This window comes from Amphiura filiformis, chromosome 10, assembly GCF_039555335.1.
Source record: "Amphiura filiformis chromosome 10, Afil_fr2py, whole genome shotgun sequence".
Classification (NCBI taxonomy): Eukaryota; Metazoa; Echinodermata; class Ophiuroidea; order Amphilepidida; family Amphiuridae; genus Amphiura; species Amphiura filiformis.
Genome location: NC_092637.1, coordinates 48,872,486 through 48,891,823, shown reverse-complemented (window position 1 = coordinate 48,891,823; position 19,338 = coordinate 48,872,486). Strand labels below are relative to the sequence as shown.

General features: G+C 37.0%; 1 protein-coding gene across 1 annotated transcript in view; it reads left to right on the top strand.

The window, feature by feature from the left end:
• The first annotated feature begins 506 nt into the window (after positions 1 to 506).
• The window catches only part of LOC140162981 (E3 ubiquitin-protein ligase rnf213-alpha-like), a 64,631-nt gene continuing 45,799 nt past the window's right edge, over positions 507 to 19,338 (top strand). The window contains exons 1-20 of the mRNA XM_072186307.1: positions 507 to 585; positions 2,069 to 2,106; positions 3,163 to 3,393; positions 4,602 to 4,819; positions 5,449 to 5,780; positions 6,054 to 6,316; positions 8,860 to 9,069; positions 9,622 to 9,853; positions 10,259 to 10,311; positions 11,159 to 11,471; positions 12,888 to 12,980; positions 13,084 to 13,188; positions 14,235 to 14,421; positions 14,728 to 15,054; positions 15,257 to 15,858; positions 16,288 to 16,447; positions 17,083 to 17,300; positions 17,561 to 17,707; positions 17,826 to 18,017; positions 18,260 to 18,996. Of these exons, the coding sequence (XP_072042408.1) occupies positions 2,072 to 2,106; positions 3,163 to 3,393; positions 4,602 to 4,819; positions 5,449 to 5,780; positions 6,054 to 6,316; positions 8,860 to 9,069; positions 9,622 to 9,853; positions 10,259 to 10,311; positions 11,159 to 11,471; positions 12,888 to 12,980; positions 13,084 to 13,188; positions 14,235 to 14,421; positions 14,728 to 15,054; positions 15,257 to 15,858; positions 16,288 to 16,447; positions 17,083 to 17,300; positions 17,561 to 17,707; positions 17,826 to 18,017; positions 18,260 to 18,996 (4,655 nt within the window). The 5' untranslated portion in view covers positions 507 to 585; positions 2,069 to 2,071. The remainder of the gene's footprint in view (positions 586 to 2,068; positions 2,107 to 3,162; positions 3,394 to 4,601; positions 4,820 to 5,448; positions 5,781 to 6,053; positions 6,317 to 8,859; positions 9,070 to 9,621; positions 9,854 to 10,258; positions 10,312 to 11,158; positions 11,472 to 12,887; positions 12,981 to 13,083; positions 13,189 to 14,234; positions 14,422 to 14,727; positions 15,055 to 15,256; positions 15,859 to 16,287; positions 16,448 to 17,082; positions 17,301 to 17,560; positions 17,708 to 17,825; positions 18,018 to 18,259; positions 18,997 to 19,338) is intronic.

Here is a 19,338-nt window from a genome sequence, read left to right as displayed (position 1 = left end):
GGAGGCCCCTGAGTTGTTATGCCAGCTGATGCCAGACATCCATGTCCATGACCCCAGGTTGCGAAGGTCTGTGAGATCCCATGACCTAGCAGTGGAAGTCCCAAGATCAAACCTTGTCAGCCATGAAAGATCATTTCTACCATCTACAGCCCAATTATGGAATTCTCTACCTGCCCAAATTCCAGCCATTAGATCGAGGGCCAGCTTTAGCAGGGAGGTTAATCGCTTTCTGGGTGCATCCTCATCAGCAGCTTCTAAATGATTTATTTGTCTCTGCTGTTAATGCCCAGTTATGCCATGTCGTAAAAAAAAAAAAAAAAAAAGAATGATTTCTCCAACCTTCATCCCCGAAGACAGATGGGTTTAAAAACACTTTTAATCTGCAAGAATTGTTTTGTACATAGACATTACCGAGGTTTCCAGTAGTATAAAAAACTCAACTTTGCTTTGAGAAACTGGTGTGATGGTGCTGTGTATCACGAAATGCCCTTTAACATTTTCATCAATTGTATCATTTTTAAAGGTGTAACAAAAGGACCTTCCAGCTTGGGCGAAGACACTGGTTACTATTCCGTAGAATCCCAGGTATTTTCAATTAATCTTACCTTACAAACATGTTCCATCTCTTGCATCAAATTACTAAAAGCACAGTTGTTTTGAACTCTCATTTTTTAAGTTCATATAGTTCCCTTTAATCCATTAGTAGCTATAAAATATGTTATAATCTTAGCACGCACAACGTACAATTAAAAAAGATGTTTTGTTTTTTATAAGTCAAGTTTAGAACAAGATGTGTTTTAGCGTCTTGCATCGGACTAAAACCATGCTTGGGAGGTTTGAAAATCTCTCATAAACATCACAAAGGGACGACATAAAAAAAAAAAAACGTTACACTTAAAGTCCCAGTTCAGTGATCCCAGCGAAAGTTTACAAAAATAAAATTGGTTATAAATTGCTTGAAAGTGAAAGATAAGTCATTCGAATTGTTATTTTGGTATTTTTGAAAAGAAAAATTTTACAAACACGAAGAAAACAGCACATGGTATTGACGAAGTTGTAGCCCCATTGAAATACATGTAGCTATATACGTATATTCAGTAAATAAATCATGTATACTGCGCCAATAAAGTATCCTTACACTTGGAAAAAAAAATCACAATTTCAAAACTGGACAATATTGGGTTAAATTTGTTTTTTTTTAAATAGATGCACTATCTAATCCTGCACATTAGGAATCTATTGAATCCAATGTGGCCTCAGGAAGTAAAGTTACAAGCAATTGAATAGACAAAGGTCCAGTTTTAAAAGTGACAAACTGGCCCATACAAGGCGCAAAAAGATTCCAACAAGCAAAACAAAGAGACAACACAGTTTCGTCAATGAAGCGTTATTTAAAGCAGTTTTTATTTCAGTTTTTACTTCTCTGTACTTTTCATAACTTTCATGTTATTTGTCAGTTCTTTTGTTTCAGTTTTCTTTTGTTCCTTTTGTTTTAAATTAAAGTCAAACGCATAAATTATCCATTCACCTCTCTCAAACCACATGTCTAGTCTGCAATGGTCTGTGGAGTTTTGAATAGGCCAGTTTGTCACTTTCAAAACTGTACCTTCGTTTAATCAAATGCTTGTAACTTTGCTTCTTGAAGTCACATTGGATTCAATGTGGTGTCATAATGTGCAGGATTAGCTAGTGCATCTATTTAAAAAAATTTACCCCAATATTGTTCAGTTCCGGAATTGTGATTATTTTTCCAACTGTAAGGATACTTTATTGGCGCAGTATATAATGCCTTATTTTGCCTTTAATAGACGGCTTTCGGCTGAACACTACATGCTATAATTATTAGCACATCTATGACAATGGTAAAGGTAGCAAAATCTTGGTTTGATATTTTTACGATTGTCTGGATGAGCAAATCACTGAATGGGCCTTTAATGAAGTGACAATTGCTTATCGAAATTAACATTCAATAAAAAATACTAAAACAAGAATGAAGAATCTTTCGCAGATGAAGGAAGGGATTTTCAGACCTCATATTAATGAATATTTATTATTACTATGTTTACAGAAGATGAGTGCTCACAACTCAATGCAGTTACGATCCAGGTATGTTACCGTCCCAATAACCATCGTCTTAGAAAAATCAAAATGAGTGAAGTTAAAGATTGTTTAGACAGCAGTCTATGACAGTGTGTGATATTATGCCTGTTATTGTAGCTGATCTGTTTCTCTCATGGAGATTATCTAATTCCAAATTATAAATTTGAAGAAAACGGAATGAACAGTCTTGTAGCGACGATGACGCACAAAATAGTGAATAGGCCTACTTTTGTCATTCACACCTTTTTTCTGTGACCCAAATGACAGAAAATGTTGTTGCTTTCACCATTCACTCCTTTGTCGTGAAACATTTACAATAATAATTAACCTTATCTGCTCGACTTGACAGAATTGATCTCATTAACCAGGGCTCAGCATCTCGCAGAAGACCAGTATAAATCCTTTTTGTTTTGGAATAAATATGCACTTTTCGCGTATATTTAGTTCCATATGTTATACTATTAGAGCACTAGCTGCAATTTCATAATCATACTCTGTATACCTTTCTCGAGTCAATAAAGTAAACTCAAATTTTGAGACTTTGTCAAAAACTGTTGTATCATTTTTCTTCTGAAAATGTATACTTTTATATACTTCTCATCATTATATCAATAGATACAATAAAAAACATTATTATGCTTTCAGGGTTATTAGGAGTTAAGAAAACCTAATAATGATAATATTGGATGGCTTATTTCGCATGATACCATAACATATCGGATTCGTCATACAAATATCGAACTCGCCGTTGGCTTGTCCGATATTTTTATGACTCATCCGATATGTTATGGTATCATGCTCAGCCATCAATATTATATCAATATCTAACTTACTGACTCGAGGAAGATGTACTGACTTTAATTAGTTACTTCTAATACATTTTTCATTGAACATTAAGAAATGCACTTTCTAGATTTCTTTTTTACCAGAACAACACGTTGAGGCCTGTTTGATGATCATGGCATTCTAAAAATCGAATACAAGTTTCCGCAACATCGTTTGACATGATCGTCAATATAATTTAATTAAGTAAAATATATATTTTCTCCCTCAATTGTCTAGCAGCTCTAACAACAAAGAGAGGGGAACGAAAGGAAAAGGAAGAGCCCCATCAAAACTATCACCTGCGCCTGGCATTTCTTTGAAACAAGAAATCGGCGTCAAAGTCGTGTTTCACACCATCATATCACCTGAATTCAAATTCGACCAGGAAAAACATGAAGTTGTTGTACGTATGGGTGGTAAAGATCTCGGAGACTTCAAAGTTGACTGTGTCAAAATGCAAGTTATCAGGTACGGTAGAATTAATGGGAATCACGGATTTAGCTTATTCTTTGGAGTCAGCCTAATATATTTTGACATTAACATATACGTGTATGCACCGTTCTTTAAATATTGATGATTGAAGACCTCATTTGGGTATTCTGAAAAAAAACCCCGACACCCACAAATTCCTCAAAAGGTAGAGTATCCCAGCAAACACAAAACGTTTTCGGCATCATTCGCAAAAGGTTATAAAAGGTTGTCAGAAAACGTTTAAATGTCGGGCTATATAAATGGTATGTTAAGAGTATAAAACGTTTTCATAACCTTAAAAAACATTTTTGATAATCTACTGCTCAGCAAACAAAAATGTTTTACAGAAAACGTTTAAATGTCGGGTTATATAAAGGGTATAAAAACGTTTTAATAACATTCCAAAAACATACTTGAAAACTTGATACAAAACATTCTAAACAGAATGTTATTTTAGGGTTGAAAAAATATTTTGCGAAAAATGTTTGCCCAAAATATTTTCAATAACGTTTTAAAAACGTTTTCATGACCTTTATATAACCCGACATTTAAATGTTATTAAAAGGTTTTGAAAAAACATTTTAAGAACATTTCTGTGTTTGCTGTGTTCAAATATTTTAGCATAATGTTATTTAAGTATTGACACAATATTTGGCAAAAATATTTGCAAAAATAGTTTACAATAACAATTTTTGAAAACATTTAAAAATATTGTTGTAGTGTGTTTTCATACAAAACGTTTTAAAACGTTATCATGACCTTTATACAACCCGACATTTGAATATTATTAAAACGTTTTTACCTAAACCAAAAGCCAAAATATAACTTATTTAAAACGTTTTTAAAACGTTTTTGTGTTTGCTGGGTATATCATTTTGGGAATAAGTCGTGGAAATCAAAAACCTGAAAGCAATCTGAGAAAGACAACATCAGTATAACCTTTAGCATTAGACATGGAGCTATGCTAGAATTATACGTAGTATTGCTATAAGAACTATCTAAATATAAGAACGACTAAGTAACAGTTTATACAGGAGTAAGTCAATACATCTACTCTTTGCCTGTTCGCCAAATTAAGCACCCACAATTGGGCGTTTTGAAGGAACAAGAGTATCTAACATTCATGTAATTCGGACGCGTATGTCTTTGCTGAAACTCTCCGATACGTATTGTTCATAATCATGATTTTCTTACCCTCTTCACAGACAACTCGATGAAAATTTTCTTGAAGTTCAAGGAGCCGTCAACATTAACTGTAGTACACTCAGAACAAACAAACATGGGATACCATATATATACTGCGTACAGTCAAGTAAAGATGTCAAACACCCACACCCTATATATGAAACAATTCACACTGAATCATCGACTGTTCAGTGGTATCGGCGTCTGAAGATACCATCTGAATTCTGTGAAAACAAAGGTATTTAAAAGACTTTTATTTCAAAAGTTTGGCTTAAAAGAACCGTTTGTTCAGTAAGAATGTTCAGAGTAATGCTTTATCACACTTTTATTAAAACTTTTTTTGTTTGATTTCCGTGTGTCACCTCTATTTGAATTGATGGTTTGATATGTTGTTGTTTTGGAAATACAGTTGATTTGATTTAATTAGCCCCAAACGAATAATCAGCATGCCACAGAACTCATCTATTAAATCTACCCTGTAGCCAATTGTCAGTATACAATTTTTTATTTTTTAAGTCTTCAACTACTACAATGACCTGCTTTTAATCATTGTTAGCCCTTTGTATTAAAAGGAATATAATCAAACAGTTAAAACTGATGCCAAATAACATCAGAAAATACGATTGTTGTGTGCAGCACCATCCGGCTGGTGCAGTAATATTAAAGATCATCGTGTGTTTGTCCCAACAAATACCACATTTTGTATCTGTCATATGCGTATTCTCAATCTCATCCGCAATTCAATATGACTCTTCGAAGACATTTGATTTCCTTTTGTTGACCCATTGTCATTGCAGCCATGTCCATTTCCTTATGCAAACTGACATTTAATTTACTGGTGGTAATATCGCCTGTCTTCTTTAATAGGAGTTTGGGAACAGTATGACTCGGTGATGGAAAAAAACAAAATAGCACAATCGGTGTATCAGATGGGTGTCGGCTGGGTGTCGAAAGGTTGGACTCGTTTGGTTAGTGGTGCAAAAGACTCCAAAGAGCCGGTGAACAGAGAGCTGCTAGCATTTACGACTTACTTACCGAAATGGCATGGATTTGTAACATCACGTGGCAGACGGATGGATGCCATAAAAGCACTGGAGCAAGTTGATAGAGTCTGTGAATGCTTATCGGCAGCGAAGATGATGACAGGTGGCATATTTCGTAGCATCCGTGGCGGTTCAGAATTCATATTTGTTGGAAAGGTGGGTTCATTATGCATGTTTACTATTGCGAATTTAGAATACTTGGAACCTTTATGCTTAAAAACTCAGCATTACGGTATGTGTAATTTTGTAAAGCAAGTGGCCCACATAAGCGTATGAATTGCAAATGTTTATAAATCCTGCCTGCTTTCAAGTTTTCAAAAACTTTAATCATTCATTTTACATTGTAAAATTTATTATGCTGCTGGTATTAAATTTGACCATTCTGGAAAAGGAAGGAAATATTTACGTGACTCAACTTTCTTTATACAGCTATTGTCGTTATTCCTAGACGACAAAATCAATTCTTTTGCCGAAGGATCATGTACTGATAGTGATGGGGATGACACCGAAACAAGAATCAAATCTGCTTTGGCCATACTATACCTTGCCAAGAAGCACAACATGGAGTTGCACAAATCCATGGGTAATATCTTTGAAGGATGCAGATTACCAACAAATGGAGTCAACAGAGAAGCAATACCGCTCCTGATTGAGAATATCAAAAAGGAGTTTGGCATCATTGGACATGAAAGGTAAGTTGAATCGTATAACACTATAAATAATGTGAAACCGTAGCACGCATATACGCCAGCGCACATCTACTTGCAGTACGTACATTGTAATTTCTGAGGAAAGTACAGACTTGACATTTAGTATAGAATATTTTTTCGCAAAATTCCAAGACTGGTCTGGAAGGGTTCTTCATAAACAGCACGGGCTAAATATTAATTTGAGTGTGTAAAATAATTGTTTGATAGAAAACGTGCTTGCCTAGACTCGCTTGCCAGTCCTATATACGCCGTACCTATGTATATTAAGGACTGGCTTACGCCATTTTGGATGTCAATGGGAAATACACACTTAACGATTTGCGCCGGTTAGAAACTTGAAAAAAATCTTTAAAATTTCATCAATGTATATAAAAGTGGTACCAACCTTATTGTGCTTGCTAATTTAAGACTCGGTTGAAACAAAATTAAGGAACGAATGCATTTTAGTGTCCAAAAAGGCAAAATTATCGTCAAAGTTCTGCCGAAATCGGCACCCTTGCAAAGGGTTCAGAATTCGAATCGGGAACGAAAATATCCGATCTTTGCGATCAAAAACACAAAATTACAACTTTAAACATACTATTGGCAAAAGACATTATTACCAAACAATATAGAATAGAAAATTTTACATCATTTTCTCAAAATATTGAAGAAATTTGCTCACTAGACATCGAAAAAGTACGTAATCCAATTCCCGTTCAAACGCGTGTGAAACTGAAAGTGCACAATCCCCACTATGCTTGCCATGAGTTTACATTATGGCGCTGATAATGTAGTGAATTAGCTAAAATCGCGGAGTTAGGAGATTGAATTGGAGTTTTGTAGGGGATAAAATTTCCGTTATTATCAAATTTATTAAAGTGTGAGGTGATATTTTTACTGAACCTTAATCCGGGGGGGGGGGGCACTCAAACTTTGGAGGTGACGCGTATGTAGGGCTGTTAAGACCCCCTTTTTCAGCATCGCTCTCACCCAGAGACCCCATATTCTTTGGCGAACACATGCTCTGTCACCCGAAGACCCCCTATTTTTCCATTTGATCTGTCACCCAAAGACCCTTACAAGTTCAATTTGAACAGCAACTTGAAATTTGAAGCCATTTAGAACTAGAAATTCGATTTTCGAGGCTTTTGTGGCGCTGTTTCGGCTCTCACCCTAAGATTACATTTAAAAAAAGGTCATGTTCTCACCCAATGACCCCATATTTTGTACATTTTGCTCTCACCGAATGCCAAAAATCATGCTCTCACCCAATGACCCCATATTTGTTACATTTTGCTCTCACCGAATGCCCCTTAGGGCGAAAGTGCCCCCCCCCCCCGGGACATTAATACCAGTAAGTGTTTATCAGAACTGAAATGAACTTGTAATCTGACCCGTTTTGAAAGCAGGAGGAGCTTTAAAAATATGAATGACCCCCTGGGATCAAATGTTATAAACCAGGAATCCGCGCAGTTGTTTTTGTACCGTAAGTTTAAATCATTTGACCCCAGGGGGCCTTTCAAACTTTCTGAAAGTTGCATTGAAAGTGCATTTCAGCTGTGACGAATGCAATTTGGTGACGAAGTGAGAAATATTTCCTCAAACCCAATACATTTGATAATAACAGAACAATGTTGCATACAGTCCGAAATTGTGCCGCCCCCCATCTCAAATTCAGCCTCCCTTTATTCACCATTTTAGGTACATTCACTACATTATTAGCACCATAATGTAAATTCACGACCAGTCGTGGAATTAAATGTCAAGTCTGTAGTACCAAATATTTTGCAGTATCGTAGAGAGTTATGATGATGGTTTGTTCAAGGACAACGCATATGCACAAACTTATCCCCACCTGCAAATCAATACACCCATATTACATACACACCCTACATCCGTACCCGACTGTCGCTTCTTTAACTGTCTTCACGCGCGTGTCGACTGCAGACGACAAGTTAAAAACAAATTCAAAATTCAAAAAATGTCAGAAATGTAAATTTTCACGACCATATTTGGAATCAGCATGAAAAATGCATTAAAATGAGTACAAACTCAAGTAGTTCTTAAGATAGCTCTTGATATTTTGAGAAACTATTTCAAAACTTTTTCCATTGAAGCGCATGGCTAGCACGCAGAGCATAAGCAATGCAACTAAAAGCTCGATGGCGTGCTATAAACGTTGGTGCTACCCTTAGATTGGATTGTAACATCCACCAATTATCTGTGCAACTCCCAAATTCTGTGGGGTGACGGAAGTTTTTTGATAACCAAACAACTAATCACCGATTTCTGAAAGTAGGAGAAAACCTGCGAGAGTCAGCATGGAAACGGAATAAATAGTACATATACAGTCCTTGGGCACGGCCGGGGCTTGAACCCGGAACATCAGTGGTGGAAGGCGAGGGAACTACCGCTGCGCCAAGTCGATCTCCCATAAGTGTGAAAATATGAAAATTTCAACCCTGAACTTTTTGACTCCCCTAATGAAACAGTTTTCGTTTTAGGACAGCATCGAACTTTTAGTTTGTTCTCTTACATTTCAGTCAACACATCAACAATCTACGAGAGAAGTGTGAACAAATGTTGAAAGTTGGGATATCATGGAAGTGGATTCTTGCCCTACCACTCTTGCATTTTCTACGTAGTGACTGCAATCCAAATCAAAAGCTACCATTAATCGCAGGAAACGATGAGCATCTTGGAAAGAAGTGGTGGGGAATGGGCTGGCTTGATACACTCTATTCTTTCAACTGGTTAGTATCGGGAAGGGTTTCTATCCATTTTGAGCTGAAATAACAAAGTAACGCGCTAAAAATATGACCAATACAAGGTTTGCGGAACAGTAGCTGTGTGAGTGAATTGCTAGACCAAGTCTTATGCTAAAATTAGACACACCTTTCGAAATTCAAATTTCTTATTCAATCAATTCAATTCTCGAGATATTTGGAATTATGTAACAATACCTCAATTTGGCGCGAGATTTTCTTGACTATTTTTCACCATAAATCAGGCAGTGCCCATACGCTATTGTGTTTATGCTAATGTCATTACGTAATCAAGCATTCAGCATCGCTAATACATATTCGTTTTGAAAGACAAAAGTACAAACTTGAATTTAGCGTAAGTAACAGCCATCCAAGTCATGCGTGAGCGGAGATACACTATAGTTGCGGGAACTTATTGACCAGCCCTCGTATGACTTAAAAGGGACATTTATTGCACATCTTTCTGAAAACACCTTTTTACGAAAATGTGATTATTTAGGAATTTATCATTTACTTTATCTCATGAACTTACTCTTTCAGCCCTCCACTGGATCAAGTAGTTGGCTATCTAATAGGTCTATCAGATGTCGATCCCCTGCTTCATCGGTCGGTGGTTTGGCTAGCAATGGACAAAATAGACAGACTTCCCACCCTGTACACAAAGCACAAAGGATTGTTTCAAAAGGTCGGAGTCGAAACATATATGCATGCATTACATCGCATTGTCAACAAATTGCAAATACGTCGAACGATCGACAAAACGACGACAGAGGTAACATTGGATTGATAGCTGGCATACTAGTGTAATATGTATTTTATGAATCTCGACCCAAAGTCGTACGGATCGTACGGAATTAACACAATCTGAATTCACCCACACTGCTTTTGAAATACAAAATATTAAAAAAACAACAACAATACAGGAGTGGAATATCCTACATAACATATCGTTTTTTGTATGTGTTTAGTCCTTAAATCACTGCCACTCATCCTTATAGTGTGCCCAGGATACTTTCGCTGTAATACAGAAATGCAGGTTTCGATTTTCAGTCAAGTCCTATTTTTTTTATTTTCCTACGCCTGTGAAATATGACTGTAGATACATAATGTAATTTTGGTTAGATCTTATAGATAAATGTGCTTTCCGTAGTTAATTTTTGTTATTTGTTGTACGCAGGCTTTGAGTCAATGGATCAATATTCTACTGGATCGAAATGCTGTTTGTGACCTGTAAGTATGAGATACTGAAATAAATAGAAATGATATGTATCAACAAAAGTGAAAATAACTCCTAATGTCAGAGAAATATAAGTTATTTGATAAAATATACACGAGCCCGTCTACAGTCCTGTTGTCATTCTGCTGTAATAGTCGTGACCGCCTGAAGTCCATACTCTACAAATGCACAGACATCAGCAACTCTCCAATACATCCACCTTGTTCAACACCACTGAGTATCTTCCCCACAGAAACCCTCTTGCACCCTTTTCACCAATTTATCTTATTTTGTTCTTCTGAAACCTGTTGGAAGTTGTTTTGACTAAATAGTACTGACTTGCACGCACAATAAATATTCCTTTAGGTCTTTGCCTCGCTTCCATTTTATGCCACCAGTAAGATGTGAACTTAAATTTTTCGAGCCAGTGCGGTCTTTATGGGGATTGGAAGGGCTGAACACTCTACAAATAAGCTCTAAATCCTTTAAAAGCTATTCTGCAATACAATATTCTGAAAGTTTGACTCTCTCTCAAATGATAACATAAACCCATCAGATACGATATAGGATCAAAAAGAGGCCATAAATCATGAAATCTTCACTATCTGATGTATATAATTCATAGTATTCATTTACTGTATTAGGTTCATCTGGATTGTCAATAATAACTATTTGATGGGAATGGGAATTCATGCTCTCAAATTCATTTCTTGTTGACATACTTTGTTATAGTTTCATGCTGCCACGTAGCACTTCATCAGACTATCTAACAGACTTCATCAGACTCTCCAGTCTGATGAAGTGCTGCGTAGCATGAATTCCCAGCACACCGTACATAATTATTTACTTTATGAAACTCAGGCGAGATGACGAGTTGAGGAGTATGGCTGTGTTAACGGGTCGTGTATCGAACACAGTGGTCATGATATTGACATCAGACACAGGAAAGAAAGACAGACATCATGATCTAGTCATTGGGTCCACTAGATTGTTTGCGTGCTACTACATTGAAGCTGCAACAAAGCTATCAACAAACCGCCAAGCATTGACGTCAACCAAGGAATTTGGTCACGCAAACTCGCTGTTACATGGTATAGTGAAGTGGCTTTCAACGTACTTGCCGCTGAAGTTAACAAGCACTGGGAAAGCATTGACAATGCCAGAGGAATTCCAGGTATTGTATTATTTTAATTAGTCTTCTAACATTGCTTGGAGGGAAGCGTGGAAGGGCAAATATCTGTCTTTTAACATAAGATATTGGCTATAAGTCTTATCATCTTAATGTAATATTAATATCAATTAAGTAGCTCAGACCATACTTGCGCTTTAATTTTGTTGACACAGCGTCACAAATTGATTTTTTCTTCGAGCATCTCAAACAAATTATAAACTCAACCCAGAAAGTATCGAAACGATTATAGATGGTAAGATATATCGGGAACTGAAATATATAGCAAAAACTTATTTAATGTTTATAAAGCGCAGCTTTCTCCTGCGCATTTTGATACCTCTTTTGTTGCTCTACGATATCATTTGGTCGAGTTATGAGCGCTTGAATGGCTTCAAGTCGGATTTTGAAAGTTGCACTTAGCTCCTATTCAAGCCAAATGCGTTCGTCGTGTACACACATGACGAATCCAGGCAGTGATAGACAGTGATGGTGGGCACACCAGGTATTGAGATGTCAGCAGAAAGAGTTCATGAGATAAGTCAGAGATAAGCAAAGGGTAGCAAGTATTGAAGTTGGAAGTCGAAGGAGTAAAATAAAGTAAAGTTCATGGTTAAGTAAACAGAGCATATCTGTGTCCTTTGTCTTGATTTGTGTGTACACGACAAACGCATTTGGCTTGAATAGGAGCTAAGTGCAACTTTCAAAATCCGACTTGAAGCCACTCAAGCGCCCATAACTCGACCAAATGATATTGTAGAGCAACAAAAGAGGTATCAAAATGCGCAGGAGAAAGCTGCTCTCTATATACATTAAATAGGTTTTTGCTATATATTTCAGTTCCCGATATATCTGACCATCTATAATCGTTTCGATACTTTCTGGGTTGAGTTTATAAACATCTACCAAAAAGGAATTACCCTCCCCCCGCTTTATTATGAAATAATAACTCAAAATCTATGCATCAAATCTTAAAACTGAAATAGCAAAAGGAAACCCGGTTTCGTTTTGCAATTTTTGATGCCTCATTTTTGTTAATAGCCCAAAATTTGTTGCCATGGTGACCCTTTGAATGAAAAGATGTTGCATTGAAACCCATTCAGAATGCTGCCTTTGTTGCTTGAGTCCCTGATCGTCACTGGCCATTCACGGGCCATCCATGTAGAGAATGTATTGGTACACTGACTTGAGTAGCTTTTTAGGGCAACCTTTGAACAGGCATCTTTTTCATTCAAGTAGTCACTATCAAGACAAATGAGGTATCAAAATTTGCAGAATTAACCTGTGTTTGCTTTTCCTGTTTCAAGTTTTAAATTTGATTCCTAGATTTTCAGTTTTGGCAATTACTTTTTAGATGTTTATTTCAGACGAATTTGTACCGTAATATGCATTTCACATAGCATGTTGTTTTCTATCTTTTAGATATGGTCAGATCTACTGGCAATGGAAGATCAATTTGTAGGTCTCGAATGGCAGCAACATTTGTCCAAGGGTCTTGCTGAACGGTTAAAAAAGGTAGGTCACGATCCCATTTGCTGCAGAATTAAAGAACAAATTAATAATTTGATGATTTCAATTGAATTTGTATTTAATTTGGAATCATCTGTTTGTCTTTCAGCTGTCGCCCAGTGTAGCGATGAAAGTATTCCACTGGGAGACATCCGAGTTCCATCCAGAGATCGGAAGAGTATGCAGTGATGTGGTTTTCCAGTCCATCGATAAGGTACATGCTTTGTTTACTTATCATGCTTATGATTGCACAGATTAGTCACAGATTGATATTGTGTGAAGACTTTTAACGATTGCACACAAATGATCGCTAAACGTAGCCATGCTTTTGTAATATTACTATAATATTTGGTGGCTCAATTATTGTTTTAATACTATTGTAACCAATAAACGCCATTTTCAAACATCTGTTTTATAATGCTAGTCTCAAATTGACACCCTACTATAAAATTACAACGTGAATTTGTGAAACTATGATCAGAAGAAACACGTATTTTCTTATTATTTTCCTTAAATTTGACTTATATTTTGTTTATACCTCACGTTCAGCTTGCAAACATTCAGTAAAAATTTGTTATTAAGTGTATATGCCTTTTAACGATTTGCTTAGACAAGAACGATTTTTTAGGGCAGTTTTCCTTTAAATATACTTTCATATTAAAGGAAAAAAGTTCAACAAACTACCGTAAAAGTTCGTTCTTGTCCGAGCAACTCGGTAATAGGTACATAGGATTATAAACGAATTTCCACGGTATCCGTTTTTGCATCCTTAATATGAGTAGATGAAACCAAGTATTTTAGTACGAGTACTATTAAGACTTTGGCTTAAGGGGGTACTACACCCCTCGATAAATTTGTGTATATTTTTGCATTTTGCTCAAAAACTAATAATATAGTGGAAACAAAAGTTATGTATATTATAGGGGCATGGAATTCAATTACTACACTGGAATTCCAGTGACCCAAGACAAGCGGTTCGTTATTTATGATAAGAAATAAGGTACCTTTAGGATGTACCTCATTTTCTATCATATATACTGAACCGCTAGACTTGAGTCACTAAAATTTCAGTGTAGTATTCGAATTCCTTGCCCCAATAATATACATAACTTTTGTTACCAATGTATTATTATTTTTGAGAAAAATGCAAAAATAGTCTAAATTACCACAGAGTGTAATAATACCCCTTAATACTCTGAAGCTATTATGAAGATGAGTCGGCAGTTGGTTATCTCGTAATTGCTGTATATCTTTTTGCAGAAGGACCACGAATCTGTGGCACAGTGGTTCGCATGGTTTAGAAAAAGCTCAGAAACAGAGAAAGAGAAAAACGGGAGACTTTTGTCGGCGGTCTTATGTGACAGCTGGCCGGCCGTTGCCACAGAAGGTGAACTGCTGATATTTCTCCTGACATGGCAATCGACAGCTAACTTCTTGACAGTTCCAGGTATATCATTTATGCATTGTATGTTACTAGACAAGAATGTGGTACTGCGGTAGGCACTGCTTATATAAAGACCCATCCAGTTGACCAGGCAAACTTACAAGGGCAACCTAATTAAGTAGGCTTAAAATATAATCAAGTCAATGTTCACCTCTATACCAACAAACTTTACACAGCTCCAAACTTAATGTGTTTTCCAGATATTTGGAGCGGCCTGCTTGCCGTCAAAAATTATCAATTAGAATTTTAAAATAAAAACTTTTTTTTTTAAATTGAATTTTTTGTTTATTTTTTTATCATTGTATGCAGACGATCTCGAGACAGATTTTACAGAATCTGCAAGAAATTACATCAAAGAAGCCAAAGATGTTCTTCAGAAAACGTATGATGACGTCATATCTGGTTCCATTGCTATCAAAACGTTCAACCTCATCACCCAGCCAGAGCAGCCAAGGATCTATCAGCAATTTGTGGAGCTATACAGCATACTTCAGTCTGGTTTAAAGACAGGTGCAACGGAAGACTCGATAAACATGGGTACCCTACTAGACATGCGGAAGAAAGAACTCGAGTCATTCAGAAAACATGTGGATCTGAATAAGATCCTTTGCCGCTTCTGTGAAATGGATGAACTTGGTAAGTTATTAACGAAATTAGTTATGTTTGCTTGATTAAAGTCTTTGAGTACCAGCAACAAGCCAAGTGAGACACACGTGCAACCCTACATAAGGTACCTTTCGCTGTAACGGGTCACTATATACCTTATCCACGGAATATGGGATAAAGAATATGGATACTCAACATAATTTATGAACACTAAATAATTATTTCTTTACAGTTATTGATACCAGCAGCATAAAGCGTCGACTAGAATTGGTGAACGATGAGAACATGAAGCTGAACGAGGTTTGCAATCCCATCAAATGCGACGAACTTCAAAATATAGGCGCAGATGGTTTCTCAGAGATAGAAATTACCTTCTTCAATCACTCCGTCGAGGTTCAGAAAATGCTGCACCCTCTTGCTCTCGCCAGCAGAAGCGTCATCTTCAGGAAGTTGTGGGCAGAGCAGGGATATTCAGTAAAAGCCGATGATAGAGGTGATCTCAGTATCGACGACGTGGAAAGAGAAATCTGGAATGAAGTGATGGAGGAACTCAACAAGATAAAGGAAAGCATGTGCCAGGCTGACATATCGCTTGAAGATGTGGACAGTTTGTTCGAAGACCTGAAGGATTCACAGCAGATAAAAGAAGATCTTAACAAACTGTGTATCATATTCGACGAGGGAAAAGCAGAATGGGTAGAGGAGCGAACAAAACAAATCATGGATTATCGAACAGTACAGCGTCAATCTGAAGTTGCGAAGCATATGATGACGATGCAAACTTCCTTTGACCTCCAGGGTGATTTTCAGCCACTTCAAACTCTGTCCGAAATGGTAAGCATGCCCTGATAGAGTGTAAAGTGATTGTACTCGTAACACAATGAATACAAAGGAGAGTAAAAGAGTCGCCAAAGTCACGAAATAGTATACTCTTTGTCTTTCATCCTTATAGAAGCTTAATTATATTTCTGTAAGAGTTGTTTACATACGTCGTTTCTTTATTAAACAACTACATTTCTTCTTATTTGTTAGTCTTATTGTTAATATTGTAAAGCCATCTTAGATATGTAAATTTTTACAAAACAAAATTGTGTAGGTATAGTGATATATTCATAAAACACACCACTCACGTTATAGGTAAAAATATGAATGACGCCCTTGATTGAGTATAAAATGTAAATCAACCCTTTTTGTACAGTGTTTTTACTCTTGTAATGGACGGGTATATTACATTAAAAATGTAATCAATGTATTCTTTGACAGGTTTTACCAAGTTCCAAATCACAGCCTCTGCATTCTATTGATGAGAATGTCATCAAGGCATCAGCAGCGATACAAAGAGTCAGTGGAAAACAATTGCGTTGTTTGGAAGTAGCAGCTGAGGCTCTCAAATTCATCGAATTCATTCGCAATGAGATACAAGGTAACTGGTAATAAAGATATATTATATTACTTAAACATGATTCGTGATAGTGACTATAAACCACAATATTATTGTTACCTGTAAAGTGCCTGACGCAATCGCTAGAAAGAGACAGCGAGCACTGCAGAAATTTGGTCATTACTATTATAAACTCTACGTTTGTAAAATCGAATACTACGTACGTGACTCGCCGTCATTTAAATAACAATTTGCCCTCCATAAATGCACCCGGTTCTATTCGCATGATAATGCAATAAAACATGTTATATGTATAAATGGTCGTGGAATCGAACAAGAGACAGTGGCGTCCACAAGTTTTTAAAGGTTTGGGCCAGGTCTTGATTCCCCCGACTGTTCACATTATTTTGGCTGCTTCGCTCTACGTAATAGCTAATTCCCCAATTCCCTCCTCCCCGATTGGGTGCATTTCACACGTCTGACTGACAAAAAGTGGGGTACACCACTGCCATTTCAATTGCTATACAGTTCTGGTTGAGTTTATGCGATAGGGTCTATAGTCCGTATAACACAGTATCGGTTTCGTCAATATGAGAAAACCACACATATGCATAGGATCTCGCCAGTGTAATCGACCGAATTTCAATTTCATTTGAAATTTATTTCTTTATTGGCAGATGTAATTCAACTGAAAAACTTCGTGGACCTAGCTCTTATATCAGCCGGAGAGACCGACTTAGAGATTGACCGTGTTTGGTGTTTCCACGGAGCAGCAATGGGATACGCCCCAATCATATTTGATCTGAAGAAGGAATCAGGCTGTCAGGAACTTTTGGACGCGTGCAAGAAAGTATGGGGAGCGTTGGAAAACGACCCAGATCTACCGCTGAAAATGGTAATGCATATTATACTATTTTAAACATGTCGCCTTTTAATAATGAAACAAAAATGTGAAAGTTGAAATTCAAATATGATAGATTAATTACAGCGTAGAGTATATTGATAATACGGAAAACGTGTGTGTATGGTGGTGTTCTGTGCTGGGGTGTGTGTACTGTGTTTGTGGAGGGTGGGTGCTGTGGTGTTTTGTGGGTGCATGTTTGTAGCGGAAAAAAGAGTCGTGCTCATCTATTTTTAATTGTGTTGTATGCACAGCGTGATGCCAAGAAGTACATCCATTGGTTGAGAGGAGTTAAAGTTCAGCAACATGGAGGTGAAGTATCCTCAGTTAGTCTTCTAGATGCCATCAACGCCAGAGGAACTTACATAATTGGAAAGCTGCAAGAAAAAGCCACTGAAACAGTAAGTAAAAGCCAAGTGACAGGAAAAATTAAAAATCTTAAAAAGTTACAATGTGAGCGACAATAATAATGACACAAGTTCAATGCAATATAACAACACATATTGTTGTATTTAACAGACGAGACGCGACCTTCGGGGAGAAAAGATGTTACTGATCGTGAAAGGATCCAGGGGCGATGGAATGGCAATGACAACTGAAGAAAAGATATACACAGTAGAAGAACTACAGGATCTTCAGGGGAAACTCAATCTTGTTGTCGGCAAGAAGCAGAAACAAGGAAGCCATGCAAAGATTGAATATTTCATAGAGGTTGGTATTGTGTGTATGTTTTTTAAACACATAATGTAATGTAATGTAATGTAATGTAATGTAATGTAATGTAATGCAATATAATATAACCGGACCTTTCATCCTTTCTGTCTGACGTATTAAATTTCTTGAACTATCAAACAAAATAACATAAGCGTAATTTGCGTATTAGCCATTCTTTCATCCGTCGCAGCATTTTTAATTTGACTGTTCTACCATTTTATTGTGTTTTATGTAAACAGGTTTTTACCATTGCCCAACAACTTGCAGATGCTTATGAAAACCTTTGCAAGACTGGATGTCTTCTGTTTTCTGAATGGAAGTTGACCTTGTACTGTCAACGTCTTGCCGGAAAGGTATCTGTACATGTTGATTTTGGCGTCGGAAATACAAAGCTTTTAGCCGGTACACTCCCTCTAAGGAGAGAGATGGAGGGCATTAGAGATTTCTTGAAGAAGTGCTACCAAGAGTGGATGTGTCAAATGGATAAAGAGCGCACGTCGTCGTACCACCTCAACTTTTTCAACACACAGCAAATTGTTCACCTCCGCCAGTCTCTCGCTGTATTTAGAAGGAATGAAGAGCCTTCTCTTGATGCCCAAACACTTGCACTTCTTTGTTGCGTCAAATCTGACTGCACATTACAGGAGGTGATGAAAGCAGCAGAATCAATCCTAGGACCAAGAGGACAGAGAGAATCACAGCCATCTTCATCTACCGAAGTCGAAAAACCGGTAGAGGCTAAGGAGACAGAGGACGCAGGGCAAAAGAAAATACGCACCAAGTTGAAACAACAAGGATACAATGATGCGCTCATTAGCGCTTCTTTCGAAGGAATGGGCAAAGGAAAACAACTTCGGGAATACAAGAAGTGGATCAAACAAAATGGAGAGAAAGTCACAAAAGAAGTTCAGCACCGAGAGCAATCTCGCCAATCCGCCATGGGAACATTAGTGACGGCTGTCACCGACGATGCAAGGTAGCAATTCTAAATGTTAGCATGGTTAGGAACATTTTTCAACGATTTTACATACAGAACGCTATTACACTCGGCTATTATTTTTCGAGCATTTTTGATTAGTCACATAATTTTTCTTTAATTTTCCGGTTTGGTCACGTAGTCCGTGGAGTGTTACATTAACTAGTTAGTTTTAATTATCTATGAGTGGTAACGGGTAATTATCTAAATTAGATGCCAGCAGTTTCAAAATCTAAATATGTGGCGTATATCATGTTAGACTGTGGGCCACCATAGACAATGATAGACCCCTTCTCCCTGTACGTGTTTTAGTTACCCAGAACCCCGTGCTGTCATAATCTG